This window comes from Chlamydotis macqueenii, chromosome Z (assembly GCF_036417535.1).
Source record: "Chlamydotis macqueenii isolate bChlMac1 chromosome Z, bChlMac1.mat, whole genome shotgun sequence".
Lineage (NCBI taxonomy): Eukaryota > Metazoa > Chordata > Aves > Otidiformes > Otididae > Chlamydotis > Chlamydotis macqueenii.
In genome coordinates, this window is record NC_141593.1 from 63,764,465 (window position 1) to 63,785,528 (window position 21,064).

The 21,064-nt window shown below is 40.3% G+C and overlaps 2 protein-coding genes across 4 annotated transcripts in view; one reads left to right on the forward strand and one right to left on the reverse strand.

Moving 5' to 3' along the window:
• Positions 1-1,427: 1,427 nt before the first annotated feature.
• Positions 1,428-15,016, forward strand: LOX (lysyl oxidase). Its single transcript, XM_086770890.1, has 7 exons — positions 1,428-2,476; positions 2,957-3,065; positions 4,377-4,514; positions 6,787-6,943; positions 9,328-9,423; positions 9,581-9,696; positions 11,213-15,016. The coding sequence occupies exons 1-7, from the start codon at positions 1,768-1,770 to the stop codon at positions 11,217-11,219; spliced, it is 1,332 nt and encodes a 443-aa protein (XP_086627016.1). The 5' UTR covers positions 1,428-1,767; the 3' UTR covers positions 11,220-15,016.
• A 4,234-nt stretch (positions 15,017-19,250) lies between these two features.
• The window catches only part of SRFBP1 (serum response factor binding protein 1), an 81,002-nt gene continuing 79,188 nt past the window's right edge, over positions 19,251-21,064 (reverse strand). For all 3 annotated transcript variants that reach the window (XM_086770865.1, XM_086770864.1, XM_086770866.1), the window contains 2 exons: positions 20,759-20,796; positions 19,251-20,022 (listed from right to left, as the gene is read on the reverse strand). In XM_086770865.1, the coding sequence (XP_086626991.1) occupies positions 19,835-20,022; positions 20,759-20,796 (226 nt within the window). In that variant the 3' untranslated portion in view covers positions 19,251-19,834. The remainder of the gene's footprint in view (positions 20,023-20,758; positions 20,797-21,064) is intronic.

The window sequence follows — 21,064 nt, forward strand, 5'->3', positions numbered from 1 at the left end:
TTTCAATAATTAAATGTGAACCATTTGAAGTAATATCCAATTAAAATAAACTATGATACAAAAAAGACAGGAGAACTGTATCAAGAAGGCCAAAATGCAGTAGCAAGTATCTGCCTGGCCAGTAGGGTGTGGATTGTTAACCTGACCTGGGGAAGCCTGTAGTGGAGGGAAGGTGCCTTACATTCACCTCAGCAGGGTGAAAACTTGCAGCCTGGGCTGACTGATCATCTTTGACAGGAATCACTTAAGAAATATCCTCACCACCAAACTTTTGGTTAAGGAGAACTTTTGTGTATTCTCTTCCATTCCTTTGCAAAGATTCATAAGCAAACAGCCCTTGGAAAAATACACCCAAAAGGAGTTTTGGCTGAAATCCACCGACCTGAATTCATTTGCCTTGCTGGGTGATTGGACTTACCAAAACATAGCATTGATGAACCCTTGTAAAAGCAGGAGGGAAGGGAGACACTTTTGGGTCACTCCTTCTCCTCTTCTCCCAGCACGGTTTTGGGGAGACACTGCCCGAGCCAGGTTTATTTGTTCTGGTGACGAGGCTAAGCCTCTCCCATGTGAAATTTCACTTTTCAATGAAAACTTACTCCGGGAGGAGCACCGCCAGCATAGTTCTCGTGTGACTCATCCGCAGAAAACCCAAGAGTCAATAGTCAAGAGTTTATTTGATAGAGGTTTTCTCCTAATTAAGAGGTCATTAAGGGGATCCGACTGTTACTCAGCGCTGAGACGAAGGCCCCCAGCAGCTGCTCCAGCCGGGGCGATGTGCCGGCCAGCACATTTTCCAGAAACATGTTTCCTCTCTCGCTAGCGGCCCCTTTCCCCCCGCCCCGCCACCCCCTTTCTAGTCTCTCCAGCGCTGATGAGCTAATAGCATTTTTCCTTTGCATACTTTGGCTCTGCCCCACGGCATGCTCTGGCAGCCTACGTGTGTCTGAGCGCGCTCGCCCGCCGCAGGCCCGGCTCGGGGTGCGGGGCGAGGCAGGGATGGGAGGGAGGATGGGAGGGATATAGGGATGGAGGGAGGATGGAGGATGGGAGGGATGCAGGGATGGAGGGAGGGAAAGAAGGATGCAGGGAGGGAGGGAGGGAGGGATGGAGGATGGGGAGCCCCCGCCGCCGCCGCCGCCCGCCCTTACCGCCCCGTCCCGTCCCCCGTCCCCCTTCCCCCCCACCCCGAGCGGGGCGGGCGCCGGCGGCGGGCGGGGGGCGGCCGTGGGGGAACTGTCAGGGCCGCACGTTTCCAGCCGCATTACGTGAACAAATGGCGGGGGCGCAGCCAGCCCAGCCAGCGGGGCTTGTGTAACTTTGCGAGCGTGCCAGCAAGTTTAAAGTCCCTGGTCTCTCCTCCTCCTCCTCCTTCCCTCGCTCCAGACACCAGTGCGGGCCGGAGAACGATGAGAGGCTGATTGTTCGCTCCGGCTCCCATTCGCATCCCCCTCGCCTATAAATACCAGGGAGAAGAAAAACCGTTCCCGCCGCTTCCCCCGGGCCGGGTTTCCTTCCCGACGGCCCGACCTGCCCGATGGCACCGCCCGGCTGCCGCCGCGCCTGAGACCCCGCTGCCCGCCGAACCCTTCCAGCAGTGCAGCCCGCGCCCCCCGGCCACTCCACATCCCACCCTCTCCCCGCCCATCCCGGGCAGGAAGGCGCCCCTCGCTCTCCGCTCGCCGGTCCCCCCCCCCCGCCCCCCCCAGCTCTATCCCGTATCTCGCCCGTTTCTCTCCCCCGCCAGCACTCCGAGAAGAGGAGAAGATGCATTTCGCGCCGCCGGGGCTCCTGCTCGCCCAACTCCACGCCTGCATCTACTGGAGCTGCCTCTGGCCCGCCGGCTGCCAGCAGCCCCCGCCGCCGCCGCGCCGCGACCCCCCGCCGCCCCCCGCCGCCTGGAGGCAGCGGATCCAGTGGGAGAACAACGGGCAGGTGTTCAGCCTGCTCAGCCTCGGCTCCCAGTACCAGCCCCCCCGCCGCAGGCAGGCGGCCGAGGCGGCGGGCAGCCCCATTCTGCTGCTGAGGAACAACAGCACGCTGCCGCGGGGAGCCGCCGCCGCCTCCGCCGTCGCGCAGCCCCAGCCCGCCGCCGGCACCCGGGCGGGCTCCGGCGCACGGCACTGGTTCCAGGCCGGCTATCAGGCTCCCTCCGGGGGCCGGGCCGCCGCCGGGCAGCGAAGCCAGGGGTCCGCCAGCGCCGCGGCCACCGGTAGCGCCTCGGCGGGAGGGTCGCGACCCAGCCCCTCCGGCGGCGGCGGCACCGACGGCAACCGGAGCAGCGCCGGGACCGGCGACCCGCCGCCCCTCAGCAACTTCAGGCCCGGGCGGGAAGATGTGATGGTAGGAGATGACCCCTATAACCCCTACAAGTACACGGACGATAACCCCTACTACAACTACTACGACACCTACGAGAGGCCCCGCCAGGGCAGCAGGTACAGACCCGGCTATGGCACCGGCTACTTCCAGTACGGTAAGAGCCCCCTTCCTCGTCCCCTTCCCCGTCCCCGTCCCGCGCCGGCCACGTCCCCGCCGCCCCGCTCGCTCCCGCGCAGGCCGGTGCCAGCGCGGCGCCTCCCGACGGGATGCGGGGCGGGGGTCGGCGGCCCTACTTGCCCCTCTCTCGGGGCAAAACCCGGCCGGGCGGGTGTTTGCGTGGCTCCCGGGCCGCGGGGAGCCCGGTGGGCGGCAATCTCCGCGGCTTGCGGGAGTAGGGGGTGCGGGGGGCCAAGAGGGGAACGGCGGGAAGCCCAGCACGGGGGTTCGCGTGCTGTGCTTGTGCTGCAGACTTTGAGAAAAGCCTGAGAAAAAGCGAGAGCGAGCTTAAACGGGAGGAGGGGTCAGGGGTCCGGAGCAAAACCGAGGGCTCCTAACGACTGGGATGGAAGCCAAGTATTTGCAGACGTGTCCTGGGTTGATCTTGCTGTTATGTGGTTGGTTTGATGAACTGCAGGTCTCCCTGACTTAGTCCCGGATCCCTATTACATCCAGGCGTCCACATACGTCCAGAGGATGTCCATGTATAACTTGAGGTGTGCTGCTGAGGAGAACTGCCTGGCAAGGTAGGCATCGCCCCGGCCTTTGCCTCTTCACTGTGGGTTCTTGTGCTTCTGCACCCATTGCGAGGTACCCAACGACACGGTGAAGGGTGGAGAACCGTGAGGCTGGAGGACCCAAGAAAACATAGCCCGGTTTGTAACCACCTTCTAAGTCTACGACAGATTGTGGGGTGTGCACGTATGAAAACCATACCGCTGTGTTAAAGAGACAAAATACAGATGCTTTGGAGGACCCACATTTTGTGAAATAGTTATAGTGCGCATTTCTGTTGTCATTTCTATGCTCATTTGAACATATCTGAATTTCGCAAAATGGAGGCACCTAAAAAACTCACTTGAGTCTGGTGATTTTCATCTCCCTCCTCTAATCTACCCAGATCATATTCTACTCCATTTAAAAAACAAAACAAAACAAACGATTCTTAAGCAGCACAAATTACTAGTAGAATTATAACACGCTAATTCTTTCTAGGCCTATGCCTTGTAATGTCTCTTAAGACTAAAATCTCCCTGAAAAGTGTTTCAAAGTCTTTTAATGGGTTGAAATAGCAGCTTTGCTATGAAGTTAGGTCCTGTCCAGTTGGCAAAGAGGGATTTTTCCTCTTTTGTTTGGAAAGGAATCAACATGGCTGTTTTTAACCATTTTAACTTGTTTGATACCTTATCATGCAAAACAGATTTATTTATTTACCAGCATCATTAATTGATGTCAGACTCTTTCAAGGGTCATGCTCTTTCTTCGCTTGCTGGAAAAAGAAACCTGGCATAAGAAGTAGTATTTTTTGTGCTAGCTTTACAGTGAAGACTAACTGAAATGCTCTTGCTGGCTCTAATTCGATTTAAATATTCTGGTATTTAAAAGACTCTAGGTAATAGCTATGTGAAATAGGAAAATACAGCCTGAGGAATGTGTTTATTAGGTTTTTTTTTTTACAACAGAAACAAACGTGTTGTGTGATCTCACATACATAATGAGTTATTTTGGTTAACAGCAACTAATGAAATTGTATTTTTGGTACCAGAGTCATTTTACAGCTAAGCTTCAGAGACAGGGGCAGAGAGTCTGTGGTCAAATTCCTGTTTTATTTCATCAGAAGCAGATCTGAACCTTCTTCAGGTCTTGTTCTGACACCAGGCACTTCTGAGCACACCATGTGGAATTCTTGCGCATCTGAACAACACTCAGCTTTAAGGGGGCTGAAAAGATCTGTGCTATCCATTACTTCTGAGTGTTTTTTAAAGTATCCAACACTTCTGAGTGTTTTTTAAAGTATTTCTTGCATGTACTTACGGCTCTTTCTTGCGCTATTACAGTTCAGCTTATCGAGCAGATGTGAGAGACTATGACAATCGGGTGCTTCTGAGGTTCCCCCAAAGAGTGAAAAATCAAGGCACGTCGGATTTTCTGCCCAGCAGACCCCGTTATTCATGGGAGTGGCACAGCTGTCACCAGTGAGTGAAGTGCTCAGTATGGTACCTTCTAATTACCTTTTTCACTAACAAACTCACTTCCAAGGAGACATTTTCTAAAACTTCAGTGAAGAGCGGGGCAGCCATAGGGAAACTTCAGCCTTTTACTGTCTGACTGATTTTACGGTAATGGTAATTGCTCTCTATATAGCCACATGAAACCAAAATGGATATGAACCTTATCTATAAATATAAAACTCTTACAAGTATAAATTTGTTATTTACGAGTCTCAAATCAGTTTTGACAGTGGGCACCTTCTCCCTTTAAGCATATTTTACATCGGTTATAGTCCAGTTACATTTAAGTGGAACCAGTAAATAAAAGACCCGGTCATGTTAAATAACTGTGAAAACCCTAAAATGTACATTTATTGGCATATTCCTTATAATACATCATTGTAAACATTGACCTATACTCTTGACCTGAACTTCATGGGTTAGTTCTTGACAAGGAATGGTCTGGTCAATATAGAAAAAAGAAGATACTGAGTTGACTGGTCCCATTATCAATATCCCCATCCATGTTGTGATACATAGCAGTATTACTCTAGAAATAGCAAAATTCCTGGAAACCTGGCAAGGCAAATGTGGCAGAACCTTTTCAACATTTTGGGAGCAGGTAACACTGCAAACTTGTACCTCTTCAGAAAATCCACATGCAACAGTTTGCAGGTTTGTTCCAATTTTCGCTATTTTTGTAGTAGGACCAAGTGTAATATACTACCAAGCTTACCTGACTTCCACTTTATAAAAAATACCATTCTGCTGTTACAGGTACATAAGTAGTAAATTAATATTATTCTATTAAAAAAATATGTAATATAGGCTTAATCTAAAGCTCCCTGGAGTCAATTTCTTTCTAGCTTCAGAGGCTTTATGGAAAATCAGTATCATTAGAACAAATACTTTAAAAAAAAAGGACTGGTGTTACTAGTTCTTGTAAGGATCAAAAAGCTAAAACTAAATCAAACAAAACCAAAAAAGCTTCCATAAATCCCCCATCCCTGAGAAAAAACCACCACCAACAATAAAAAGCCCGGTCCTGGTATTTACAAAGTTGATAAATGGACGAAACAGAGAGCGACCAATTGAAATCTTCCATTTGTAGAAAAGCAGTTTCTTCCTCTGCCACAAGAGCCCAGCTACTGCTATCCAGATGCAAAATCTCTCTGATATTGATTCACTTCTTGGACAGAAAATACATTGCCTGCAAAAAAAAAATGCGTTTCTTATGATCATTTCCGTAACAGTGAAACAAGCTTATTTGGAAATGAACTATAACTGCCAATTAGTTTGGCTAGCCATCAGACTTCAGTGTTAGTCATCATCATCTGTGGACCAGTTTTAGTGTTGCTGACCCGCATGCTTGTGAGACTTGTGTGCTTCTCTTAGTTTTAACAATACATTTGAATTCTGTTTAATTTATATCTTTTTCATATACCTCTTGAGCTGAAACCACTCACTTACAAGTAACAGCAGACAAATGCTTCACAAAGTGCAGGTAGATAGTACAAGTTTATTTTTCCATGTGTTTGGAAAAAATGAATTACAAGAATAATAGGTGTTCAAGCTCAAAGTAAGAGCTAGAACTCAGTTTGTGTGAGAGGAAGAAAAATGCATCGCTGTGCCCAGATGAAAAGTATACACAGTTTTGAAATAGAGAGTACATCAAGTATAGACTACAAAAATTGTAGACGTTGGACGAGATCTGCATTGCCAGTACACAGAAGCTGATTTTTTAATGCAGATTTTGTTTTCGCTGATCTTATGAAGGTGTTACACTGATTGGGGGCCATGGCAATGTGAAAGTAAATTGTTGGGGTTTTGCTAGCAAGTAGCAAACTTGCCTGGAATTTATAGTATGTAAGGTAAGCATTCCTAGCGAGACTCTGGCTGAAGGCGGTTATAAGATGTACGATTCAAATATCAACTACTTAATACTTTCTATTGTTATTGGAGAAGAGCTGAAACAGGAAATTTTGGAAAAACAGTGCTGCTGTGGAGTCTTTCCCTTAACAAATTAAAATCTATTATTTATTTATAGAAGATGGCATTTTTACAGTAATTGAAAATTAGAATAATGGAAATAAAACTTAATTGAATGGCCAGTAATAGGAAAGTGTCCTAACACACAGGTTCTGTGTAATAAATAAAATTTGGCCAGATCTAACAGAGGTAGATCAAACAGGAATATGTTAAAATGTTATTGATAAGATCTGATCCATCTTTAATAACGTTATCTATGGTTTAACAGACATTATCACAGCATGGATGAATTCAGCCACTATGACTTGTTGGATGCAAGCTCACACAGGAAAGTTGCTGAAGGACACAAAGCAAGTTTCTGCCTTGAAGATACCTCCTGTGATTATGGATATTATAGACGGTACGCGTGTACAGCGCATACACAGGTAAGAGTTGGTTCAGAGACAACCGAGTTTCTTTTCCCCATCTAATTTATCTTTGGATTTTTTTTCTACCAATCATCTGGTGTCCTAGATTATCTGATGCCCTAACTAGCTCTGAAATTCTCCATTGTAGAGGCCAGAGTGGCAACCTGGAGACTTGTAACTTACCCAGGTGCTGCTAAATGTGGGTGTTTCATTAAAATGCAGGGACACTCATTAACCTAGCATCACTGGTGACTAAACTATATTAAAACACACCTCAAGTTCTTGTGGTTATAGAACTGGTCAGGCAAGCTAAAGGTAACTCAGGACCGAGTCAGTAAAGAGATTGTTTCCAGTGTTGACCCCCCACAAAGAGCTGGGTGATGTCCTTGGCTGGTCCCAGAGTTCAAGCTGGTGTTTCCTCCCTTGCAGAGCATGAGGCTGCAAGGTGCTGAATTCCCTTCATACCTATAGTGACTGCCTGGCAGTCCAACACAGAAAACTTACAGCATAATTTTATGTGTGCATAGAAGGCTGTTAAAGAGAATGGCAGCCATGTGAATATTATGATGGGTGTTTGGGCTTATTAAGGGAACAGATAAAAAATGGAATGTACTATTACAATATTATACAAATCCGTGGTAGACTCCTACCTTGAATGGGTTCTGGTCACCTCTTAAAATTTAAAAACCCACATCAACCAGCCCCAGGAGAACAAGGATGATCAGCATGTAGTATGGCTACAACACTAAGAGTTTTTATAGACTATTCCATTTGGAAAATAACAAATTCTTAGAATTCTATGATTCTAAATAATACCAAATCTTGAGTGGCCCTGGATGGAAAAAGGAAATTGTTGATATTCACTGTTCTCACAGTACAAAAATTGTAAGGATATCTAGAAGAACTGTCAGTCAAGAGCTTTGAAACGAAGAGGAGTACTCTTTTGACATGATTAAATATTAAATTCCTTACCATAGGAATGGCAAGAGACTGAAAATATCTACATGGGTTTGAAAAAATTTAGACAAAGTAATGGAAGCTATTAAACACAAAAATGTGATTGTACCCCACGTCTTAAATACAGTTAAATGCCTGGTGGATGGTATTTGCCTGGGTAAAGGACATTACACATCCCATTTCTTATGTTCTTATGTCCTCAGCATTTGCTGCTGACCACGGTCAGAGACGTGACACTGAGTTTGATGGATCTGTGGTTTAACTCAGTGTGGCCATACTTATACATAAACTTCTATCCCTTATTCTGCAGTTTTTAATCTAGGAGGTGGTTATTTTATCACAGAGAAATGACAGCTGTGCTTCACTGGCTGACGTGTCCACATTTGAATTTTAAGTATAATGAATGATCTGCAATACATAAAGGCTTTGAAGAGGTTTTATAAATATCTTTTCTCCTTCTGGAGACTATGACATCTAGCTAAGCAACATACATATTTTATAGCTGGAGTATTTGTGTTGCTAGAATCATGGCTGTGTCAGCGTTTCCACTGGAAGCCCATATTTCAGGGGTTTGTAATTGGACTGTAAAACTTTCCTCCAGCCTCAGACTTGGCACATATATGTGAGAGTCTGAGCTGATCACTAGCTGGGTCAAGAGGGAATTCCTACAGGACTTGGGTTTTGTGCACTCAATGAGCTGCCAGAACAGATCAGCTTTGCCCAGAGCAATCCGTATTGGCCGTGGTTAAAGACACCAGATTTGAACCACTGATACATTCATATATGGAGATTCTTACTAATGTTCCTAACAGCAAAGAAGTTTTCAGAAAAGATTAGTCTGGAAGAAAGGCTACATTTCAGTGCTTTCAGGTTCTCGTGTCACTATTTGCCTTGAGAGACGCCATTTCTGCGCAAAACTCAATGTGAAAATGGCTCTATACTCTACTACTAAAAGACGGCACTTTGGCAGAGCACATCTATAGCAAAAAGTTGCATCATTCCTTTGTATTCAAGGACCTCAGAAGCTATTTACTTGAGATGTAGTGATATTTAGGTCTAGTCTTTGGTCAGTTTTGATTTTATTCTCATATTTTGTAGAGAACAGTAAGTAGTAGCATCAACAATATTTACATGAAAGGAGTACTGTAACAAGAGATAATAAAATACAGATGAAATACAGATGTCTCACAGATGAACAATTATCAATAGTATAGGTGTTTCTTATACAATAGTAATACTGTGCTATTTATAAAACTGATGTCAGACTTACATGTTGTAGTTTAGGTATTAAAATAAAATGCCAAGAAAAAATAAGCCTCATATCCTTTGGTAATCTTCTTAGTGAAATGTGATGATTAAGTGAACTTCAGTCTGAGTGTCCCTAGTGTCTAGAATGTTACTATTCCTAATGATTTTCTAACATCCATCTTAACTTCATTTTTAAGGGACTGAGCCCTGGCTGCTATGACACTTACAATGCTGATATAGATTGCCAGTGGATTGATATTACAGATGTAAAACCTGGAAATTACATTCTGAAGGTAAGGGTGTTGGGAGTGTGGAGGTTTGGGTTTTTTTTTATGTTTGGTTTTTTTTGTTTTTTTTTTTTAAAGAAGCAATCATATGCATATATCCTTTTGTATGTAAGTTATCAACTCATACCTGGAAGTAGACAACACTGTGCTTTCTCTCCTTAAGGTGAGCGTAAACCCCAGCTATTTGGTGCCTGAATCCGATTACTCCAACAATATAGTACGCTGTGATATACGCTATACAGGCCACCACGCATATGCCTCTGGCTGTACAATTTCACCGTAAGTACATTCCTTTGTCTTTGCAACTGTTTTATATTCATAGTCCTAAAGTTGACAAACAGATTTCTAAAGCTTAGAGATTTCCTTTATATTGAACAAATAATCCCACCCTTAATTCTAGCAATACCAATTTCTTCAGTATGTTGTTTTCTTGGCTTTCAGTGTGTTAATTCAAAATTCAGATGGTACTCTTCAAAAGCCTTTTTTGGCAGGAATGATGGGAACAGTTGCTTCACTGTTGATACTGTATAGCTTTCAAATCCTGACCTCCAGTAATTAAACTATTTTCTGATTTTTAAAAATTAATCAGGCTTGAAAAACAATCACAAGTGAGAATTTTGCTCCTGCAATCATGCCATCAGGAGACATAGCACTTTCAAAATTGCTGCTACTGTCTGGGCTGCTAGATAACTACCTCTGGCTCATGCCTTCTTTGTATTTGCACTAAAACCTTTCTGTGCTCATTTAATAACCATTTATAGCACCCACACAGAACTGTTGAGCACTTACAGAGCTCTTAAAACATTCTGCAAAATCCCACACATGTATGTTACTTTGCTGCTGCTGACACAGTTCTGAAAAGTTCTTCCAGACACATTCCATTTACAGTTTAGTTCTTTAAAAGTTTAAACAATGCCACAATTATGACTTCCCCCCCATAAGGCAAGTTTATTTAATTAATATTGTCACAGTAGATCTACTGTAGCTTAGTATCTGTGAAATACGCACACACAGAACAATCTGTTTATTGTAACACAGAGAAGCAGTTCTCAGGATAATATATTGCTCATACACAGTATTTATCAAGTGGTTTCATTTGGATTGCGTAAGAAGTGAGTATTAACATTGTTCATATGAGATAAATTCCAGAGCAGTAAATGAAAAGTAAAATAAATGACCAGTATAGTCTGGTACAACAGCATCAGTGAAACAAACATACTGAATTAATGTGATTATTTCTTAATTACCCTTTAAAATATTAATTCCTTACTTTGTATTAGGAAACTAGTAGTTAAATGAGGCTAAAATGAGAAACATTTTTTTCATGCCAGTTTGGAGATTGTATTTATAATCACACTTGGGTCATAAATGCGACAAGTTAAATGGCTTCAGTAAAATCCTGTATTTGTTCTCGCCGTGTGGTGGTCAGACCTGCAAGAAACAGGAAAAAGAACAACAGACGTCCTGCAGGTTATGAGTGATTATTTTTGGCGGCTCTGTGACAGGAGCTTCTAAAGCATTTCTCTGTAACTGGACTAATTGGTACTTCCAGGAACATCGTTTCTGCTCACATTCATGTGGAAAGGAAATTTATGCTTCATGCTTTTAAGTTTTAGTCTCCCCATCTTACCTCTGTAAATGTTATCAAATAAATACATCCATGCAGGGTGAGGAAACAAAATTTCTGTAATTGTTTGTTGACCTGTGCCTTAAAGCTGACAAAAGGATATTTAGCAGATACTCTTTTTGTATCTGCTTGGCCAACTGCATAACATTGTTTATTTTCTTTCAACAGATACTGAGAAAGATGCAAGAAAATGGATGAGACGGTGCCAAATGTTTTGAACTGAAGCATCATTATATAAACTTCAATAGGATGTAAACACTATAGAAACAAAACTACAGAACATACACACATACACCCACACACCTTATGTGATTTTGAGGCACTTCAGCTGCTTCTCAACCAAATATGTAACTGGATTTTACACATTTAAATTGGCATTACTTTTATTACTATTGAAATGTGTGGAACTGGTGATTCATGCACAGATACTTTAAATTTTGAAAATCTAACTCATTCATAAAAACCTAAGCATTTCTTAACTTCTGAAAATGTGGAGTTTAGGTGATAATAGACTTCAGTGGGAATATTACTGGTGAATGAATTGAACATATTTTAAAAGGTAGCAAAAATCTATGTAAAAATGAATTAAATAAAATGCAATAGGAAGTACTAATGCCAGCTATCTCAGAAAATACCGGAATGAAAAACAGCTTAAGAGTAATGCTACAGTACCATTAAAATAAAATTTGTTAGGACACGTTGATATGAATGAGAAAAGTACATTCAGTTTTCAACATATAGCAGAGAAATACCCATATATATATATATATATATATATCAGTTATACCCCTGCAGGAAAAGTTATGTTTACATTTTTAATACATTAGAAGTTTTTCCATTTTCTTAAGTAAAAAACAGATGGGGTTTTGAAAAAACCTTTCATCTTTGGAAATTAATTAAAAAGAACTTATCCACCTTTCTATGTTCAAGGGATTTTTCAAGGTGGGGCTTTTAAAAGACTCTGCAAACTTAATGTGGATAAATACCTGCCAAGAAAAGGGCTCTTGGAGATGATGAAGAGTCCCTTATGTAGTCATCTGTGGAAAACAACCAACTTGAACAGGTTAACCATCAAAATAATACAGGCAGTTAACTCAGGTGGTACCACAAACAGAAGTAGGTCAGAATCTCAAACAAAGTATTTTTGTCACGGAAAAGCCTACTACCTGCTTCCCCCTTAAGTACTGTATTTGACTTTTAAAATGTGTATCTCAGTATTCAAACAATGAAGTTGAAAATATACTATATATAGAGGGAGAACAAATGTCAATGTATTTAACATCCTACTTTAGGCTGTTCAGGAACCAAATACAACATTGTTAAGGGGAAAAACTTCCAGCCCAAATTAAAGTTTTTGCTGAACTGCTTAACTGGTGCTGGGTACACCACTCCTCCTCCCATCCCCAAATTATTTGCTTTTGCAGTGCACCCTGCTGTAAGCTACAGTAGCTGTGATTTTGTTTTTAAACTGTGAAATAACATATCACAAGGGGATCTGGCGGTTTTTTTTCAGAAGATTTCTGATCATGTAAAATGAAGGATCTACTTTTGAAACAAATAGAAATATTGATTACTATTGGTTAAGTTTAATCAGCAGTTCAAAACATCTAATGAAACAGGGAAAGCTCAGTATCTTTTAAAAAAAAAAAGAAAAATACATGTGCTATTCAGTATAAAAATCTGAGAGGTATGGAGAGGTTTTATTATAATTCTTGAGAATACTTCAGACAGTACTTGGAAGTATTTTACACAATAGAGCCCTATGGATTTAATTTGGATGTTTTATGAATTATTGTAATATCCTTTAAGTATCAACTTGTTCTTTACTACATATATTTAAACTTATTTCATGACTGTAAAGTATTTCCACCTTAATCATAACTTGGTTATAAGTTTGCACAACTAGTCTGTATACTTAAAAAGAATCTTAAGAACCAGCAGCCCAGTGATTACTGCCCAATATCGGGAGAGGGTGCAGAATGAATACCATTTATAACGCAGGTCCCTTCTTGTTTGCTGAGGGATCCATTTTAGCAATCACTCACCAGTATGGGCGACAGACAAAAGCAAAATTTGGAAACTGGGTTTATTAGAAAGCCATTTATTAAGAAATGTCTGCAAAAATGAGGGTCTGTTTAAAGTCTAGGCTTCTGAAATTTCAGCTCAAAGTTTTTAAGATTAAAAGGTGTTAAGGGATGCAAGTGCATTCACCTTTCTATAGGTTTTGGTCAAAATGGGGTGAAAGTCCTGATAGCAGCTTGGGCAGTGGACACAAGCTACTGTAATGGAAGCTAGGCATGGGCTGCTTCCTGCTAAGAGGTTGTGTGCTCGTACCTCATTGTGCCTGACGCTGCATGTGGGATGAGAGAGCACTAACTGGATACGGAGCAGCCACAGAAATTGAGTTTATCCCTCGGCTTATGAGGCAGTAAACTGCTCACACGTCTATACCCAAACTACTTGCAGAACTCCACTGAAGTCAGCAAGGAGCCAAAGGACCTAGAGCATCCGTGTAGGTGGAGCAAGTTTTAAAACTGGACTTAGTCCTTTCAGTGGGAATGTCCTGGTTCAGAAAGGTGTTGAACACCATAACTTTGAATATTGGGGATATTGTAGCTACAAAAATGTAGCTTTTTTTTTTTCCGTAGCAAAATATTGTATTTGTTTTGAAATGTGTGTAAAGGAACATGAGAGTGATGTACAATAGCACAAAAATTGCCTAAGATAACATGAACAGTCTATTTAGAAAAAAAAAGGGATTTTAGGATTAAAAAAAATGAAGGAATGTGACTTTCACTTCCCCTGTTTAACTATAGTAAATCACAATGCAGTAGAAGAGTTTATTATATAGCATGTGTAGAAGTAGTTCTAAATAGGGCAGTGCCAACCAGTATTTTCAGTATCTTGGCTCTGCAGTTTTGACCCAGACACCTTGACTCACTTTTTTTCATACTGGAATACATTTATGGGATTACGTGCATTTTTGTTGAAAAACATTTATAAAAACTGTTTTGATAAAAGCTTATTTTATATAGCAAATTATATTTTGGAATCCTTTTTACCAGACACTGGGCTTATTCCCATCATCTTTGAAAGGCATCTGGCCATTGCTCTCAGTGGGAGCAAAATCAGATTTAAATTTTGTGAGAATTCTAGTACGAATTTGCTGTCTTGCAGTCTCAAATGTCCTTTAAAAAGCCAAATCATAAAAATGTGTGTGAAGCAATTACCTGCCACATTTCAGGTCTTTAGATAAAAATTGCACATAAGGAACATATTGTATGTCAGGCTCATTACAGGAGGAATTTATGTATTTTTTTTAATCCTGAAATAGATTTGGTATTTGCGTATTTCTAGATGAAAGTGTAACAAAAACGACAGTTTGGTCACCAAGGGAACCAACATATTGTGTAGATGATGTTTTTGTGTTAGTAAAAGTCTACTTGTTTTTTCTCTGCTCCAAAGTTTACTATGCAGTGTCGAATGAGTGCAAACACCAAGTGTACCTTCCTATAGTCATTCATGCATTGTTTGCAGTATACTCATTCAAAACCAGCAGGGTGAATTTCACAAATGAGACATCGAAAGGTGGTTTATCCTGTGTCTCACATTTATGCCGATAAGGCATTTTCATTCTCTCCAAATCCTAAAAGGTGCTGAAAGATTTTAACTTGAATTAAAACCAAAGAGTATGTTATTGGGAGGTTTTTATTATGCAACTCAATGCTACAGATACAGTGAAATGCCACTTGTTTTTGCAACTTTTTTTTAAGGTTTTTCATTATTTTCTTCACTTTTCTTCCAAGAGTCTTAATTTCCATAACTTTGCATCTTTATCTGAAGAGCTCTAATTTATAATATTCAGGCACTAGCTTTGTATTTTTCATTGCACTTTCATATTCTTGTGTTACATGCCCGTATTATGGTTGCAAGTTTATGTGAAAATGACTTGAATAAAATGTTTCAAGCGTTCTACTTGTTGAAGTATTATACTTAAAACACAGGTCAGATACCTCTCTCAATGAGAAAGCATCAATTGAAGTTATCTGTATGAAAATGAAGAAAGCTCTGTCATACTGACATGGTCTCAGAAAAAAATGTCACAAGTTAGAAACGAGAAAGAAAAAGCTGGAAGGCGTGATAAACTACCTCTCACACTACACAAAGGCTTAACACGTGAAGCTGTAACAGGCTGAGGTATGGTTCAGCTGGATACAAGATTTCCTTACCATATCATCTGTATCTGTAGGAACAGGAACTTAGAAAACACTTTCAGAATTTCTGCTCCAAAGACTTTCCTGTCTTGGAAAGATCAGTTGAGCAGTACATGGTAGAAAGTCTACATTAGACTCCTCTACTCTAGAAAACTGACTAACATTTAACCCTCAGTTACTCCAAAAACATTTTATCCTTTGTTATTTACGTTCTCTGAGTACAAACCAACATCCTCCTGCCTCTTCAATCTGTACGCTAAACTGATTAAGCAGGCTGAATTGAGCAGCATCTCTTGTCCCTTCACTGAGGGATTAATACAGAAGAGCATCGTTGAAAACTCTAGAATGTTCAGTTTATGAGTTTGTCAAACACTTAAATATCAACTAATGGCACACTTGGCTTTGAGTAAATGGAGACAAAAATGACGCAATACCTTTTAAAATTCATAACGTAAATGTGGAATTATTTCAGATATAAACAGATATAAACAATGTTGATGATATTTCTATAATTTATTTAACAAAATTATTCCTATACCAGTATGGAGTCCATGTCAGAGCTAAGAGCTTTAAGCTGAGAATTCCTGCAAGTGCTATCCCTAGAGTGCATAATACAGTGTGGAAGAGAATCCATGCAAACACCAAAATGCAGTCAAAATGCATACAGTTATTGCAGGAAGTATATTCAAATTTATTGAAAATAAAGCATCTCCTAGTATCCAAGTATCTTCTGCCTGCTATTCTACTAACTCATTTTCACACTAGATCACCTGCCTAGTATTGCAAAGTGATCTATCACCAGTCTACAATTAGAAAGCAGCCCAACACTTTCATTTAAGAAAGTATTGCTGTAACTGAGTTTTAATTCAAACCCTATTTCTCCTGATCTAATCAGTTCAGAAAAAACAATTATAGAAATATTTATGCGTGTTTGGAAGACTCCAACTGGTGCTACCCATAGTACACCTATCTTTCTTATTTAAAAAATATCATACTTAAACTAATATTGACTCTTTTAGAAGACACTAAAAAATCTGAGATTGTTTTGTCAGTAAATCCGATGTGAAAAAGTTGTGCAGCTGAAGCAGTTTAGTAGTAGCTGACAGTATGTGGCCCTGAGAAAACTTCTTCTGTGAACTGAGAAGCATGGTTCTCAAGGTTTTTAAAATGTAATCACCACAGAATGAAATAACTTTCCATATTACTATAAAAGTAAATTGGTAGTACTTTGTGAGAGGTCTCTGACTAAACAGTATTACAGATACAAGTTACGTTACAATTATGAATATACTGAAAATGTTGTGTTGTTATAATGAGGAGAAAATGTTCTGAACTTTATCAACAACCTCCAGGCAAGTTCACAAGTTTATCAGTTCACAAAAAAATTGCCCTTAAAAAATATTATCAAGTCTCAAACACCACTACTATTGTGCACAGTGCACTGAGCCTGCGATCCAGGTGAGTCATTAAGCTCCAGCTAAGAGCTGTAGTAACCCATTAAAATATGAAGTAACGCCAGTAACCTAATCTCTCTTCTCCCATTCATGTTCAGTGTATGTTATCTTTTTTTTTCTTCTTTAAAGTAAGAGCCCAGAAGTGTTTTTGAAGAAGAAAAAAAAAGATGTTTTGATAAGTCAGGTTTCCTGCAGGAAGAATTCTACGGCCACAAATTACAGCTGTAAGAATGAAGTAAGAAACATGCTCAAACGCCAAGACAAACCAACACTCAGAGGTCTTTGAGCACATGCAAAAAAGCACTTTAGAACATAAGCTCCTTAAAGAGTCTTTTCCCCCCAAACTACTTGCAATCTTTAACTTTTTGGCTTTTGATGTGAATCAACTCTTAAAACACGATGCTCATCTGCTAGAAGAAAGATAAGCTGACAATGAAAAATGGTATTATAGCTGATGACATCTACCAAAAGAAATTCTTCTTGCTTTTTATTGGAACCAGAGAAGTCACATACCAACCATTTGTTTGGCATAGCATTTGGCTAGGACTTATTTACTTAAAGCATTGAGGATTAGAATTTGCATCTGGAAAACTCAGGAGTTTGTATATAGCAGGCAAATCCATGGCTTTTTCTACAAAATATGATAATTCCCTATGAAATCACAGTAAACATATTTCCATGTTTTATTTTGATGCTTTTGGCCTTAGATGGTGTTCTATATGATACAGTAAAAATAACAACAGAAACCACTGGGAAATGGAAGATTATTTGAATTCTCATTCCTCTGAGTGCCTATGCCATTCACGAAGATAACACCACATACTGACATTTGTTTATGATGCAGAAAAAAAAGTCTAACCAAGTGGGGCAAACACATGCATAGATAATAATACAAAATGGACTAAAGGGAACATTCAGCCTTCAAGAACTTAACACAGGATGGGAGAATGGGCAGAAATTGCTGGGCTACAAATATTAAGATACAAAGACTGTGGAGGAGAGAGAGAGGTGGCCATATCAGCAACACTACATTAAGAAACCTAAACTTGTTTCTGGCATTTGTCTCTAATTTCATCCCAAGCGGAATACAATGAGGTATTACAAAGTGACTACATGTTTTGGACACATCCAATAACTCTCCTGTGGAGCTGCTGATGAGTCATTGCTTGACTCAGTCCTACGTATATAAATCACAAGGAGTAGATGAGGTGGGAAGACACCTCTGGATATCAATAGTTCAAACCCACTGTCCAAGCAGGGTCACCTCGAGATGGTTACCCAGGACTGTGTCCAGTCAGGTTCAGAGTATCTCCAAGGACGGAGACTCCACATGTTTTCTGGGCACCTGTGCCAGTGTTCCATGACTCTCACAGTGCAAAAGGTTTTTCTTGTTTAAGTAGAATTTATTGTATTTCAGTTTGTGCCCATTGCCTCTCGTCTTGTCGCTTGATAGCACTGAGAAGAATCTGTCTTGATCTCCTTTACACTTCCCCTCGGCCCCCCATCTTTACACACATTGACAAGATTCCCCTGAGCCTTCTCTTCTGAACAGTCCCAGCTCTCTCAGTCTCTACTCATATGTCAAATACTTCAAGCCCTTACTCATCTTGGTCAGCCTTTGCTAGACTCTCTCCAGTCTGCCCACATTCCTCGTGTACTGGGGAGCCCAGAACTCGACCAGCACTTCAGATGTGGTCTTACCAATGCATCACAGGGCATGGATCACCTCCCTTGTCCTGCTGGCAACACTCCTTCTAAGGCCGCCCAGGAGATTGCTGGCCTGCTTAGCCGAAACATAGAAAAAGATTGTTTTCTGTAAGAGTGTAATACATAGGAAGGAGTTCTACAACTTAAAGGATTACAGATTCCACAAGTTTACACAGATTTAAGACCAGGCAAATCTGCAGAAAAGAAATCCATTGAGGATTATTAAACACAACAAACTACAAGATGTCCCTGAGCTATAAAACTGGAAGCTCGATGAGTTGGAGATTGGATGATGTACCACTGCGTGCTTCCTCTATCCCTGTGCTTAAAGCATGCCTTTTTGACTACTGTTGAAGGTATCAGGATAGATGGACCTTTGATCTGATGCAGGGCTATTCTTAGGCTTTACAAAATGCTACATGAGTTGTACAGTGCATTATCTTAAATCCACTGCAGTGATTTACCAAGTTTCTAAATTAACCAGATTATGAAGGACACAAGATTATGAAAAATAACTTATTTAAATAAACAACAGTGTTAAAGATTAATTACAAGTTCAGAATTTGTTTCAATTAAGCAGTAGGAAAAGCACCTGAAGAAAAGTGCAATGAAGATTTCACCTCATATCCCAAATAAAGGAACTCCCAAACTCAGAATGGCACTGAAAAGTCGTTTCTTTGTGTACAAAGCCCTTTCAGTTTTCCAGCATTCTTTCAGAAAGTGCAAGACAGCCACGTTGGAGCACCCAGATATATCCATCAGGACAACAGTATTAAAGACAGTCTTTCAGTTCTTCAAATAGGCAGCATAATCAAAAGACAGAGATCACAATTTAGCAGGCCAGTATTTTATTCTCTCCTGAAATTTTCATATCATGGATACATGGGCTTTTCCAGCTACCTGATACATTCATGAATTTGAGAAGTCTCTTCAAGTTTAAGAATCTACTACTTTTTCTCAGTTGAGACGTATTTAATAATATAGTCCTAATATTATTACCTCAGTATTTTGTATTGTCACCTGTCTCTTGACATCCAAGTCCTCATACAGTTTAAAGTACACTTTTTACACAAAAAAGCTCCAAAGAATCTGTACCATACATACATGGCACAAATGAAGTTCCTAAAAACCATTCATTCACATTAGAGTGTATTTCATAAATTGGGGCACTATGTAATGGGACTTAAGAACCAACACTGTGTGACCATACATTAATAAACAGGCAGCACATCAAATAAATGAAGCAATCTTCATTATTAACAGAGGGTAAGTTCTAGCAGTTGCTATTTTATAGGTTCCAAAAGATAAGGACAGTATAACACAAATGCTCAAACAGCAGTTGTTGCTTTGTAAGAAAATACCATGGGACGCAAATCTGCAAGAATCTTCTAAAAAAATCTCGATTTACATAGAGTCTAGTCATCAAATTTAATCTTTTTCCCTTGGAATGCTGTAATTTGAGACATTTGTTCCCGGCGTCTCCTGCTTGCTTCCCATGAAGGATGAAGAGGCTGCTCCAAACGTGCTTTCTTATTGTCAAACTTAATACCTGCAGCTTTTGCAGATGGTTGCTTCTTGAGCTGTGGTTCCTTTTTAAGAAGAGCTGTGCAAGAAGCACAAAATAAAACATTAACTATATCATGAACCTTCATAAAAATATGCTAAAACAACCTTAGAATTGCAGTTATTTTCAAGAATTTCTTAACAAGCCATGGGGAACACATTAATCTGAATGTTCACAGCAAGATTTCCTCATCTTGCAGCCCAGTAAATTGTTACTTGGTAGACTGCAGATAGTTAAGATTTATTATTACTGACCACATTCAAAATCTGCGTAGACAAATATTCATCACAATCTCAACTTTTTCTTGACAGTAAACCAATGAGATATTACACAATGTAACTCAAGATGATTGAAACGATAACCTTGATCCAATGAATTCCAAAATGGAATCATATACTGTAAATGGAATAAAATACTGAAGGAGCTACTGAAGGAATTACTCACGAGATAAACTACTTTTTCAATACCATAATCTGACATCTCTACCTGTGCACAGGTTACACTAACTGCCTAATATTGAAGACAGACAGAAAAGTTCTTTCCTGTGTAAACGCTACTTTAAGTATTTCTAATATTCAAAAATAGGAAATAGCAAACAATATCCACAGATGAAAATGAAAGCTCAACAATTTAACCATTTTAAGAACAAATGTTAAAATATGTGGCACAAAATGGAAATGAAACAAAAACCAGCTGATCATGATTAGACTGCAGAGGCAAAAAAACCTCAAGATGTTTTTACTCTTACAACTTTACCAGGTTAAGTTATACATACCTGTTCTTCCATTTTTGAGAGGCTGGTCTTTAGTAGTTCTAAAAATAAAAAGAGAATTTGAGATTTTTCAAGAAACTTGTAAGATGACAAATGCCTTTGAATAAAGAATTGCCATCACCAAAACACATGTGCAACGACTTTTCAAGCATAACATGCAAAACCCTTACATATTGTTTCCTATTTGTCAATAAAGAAGTAGAAATAGAAGTATTCAGTAGTGATTTAATTTGGATGCAGGTCTAGTTAGGAATACTATGTATATGTCAGTGCTATTGTGAATATGAAAAATACCTTAAGTGTCAAGAA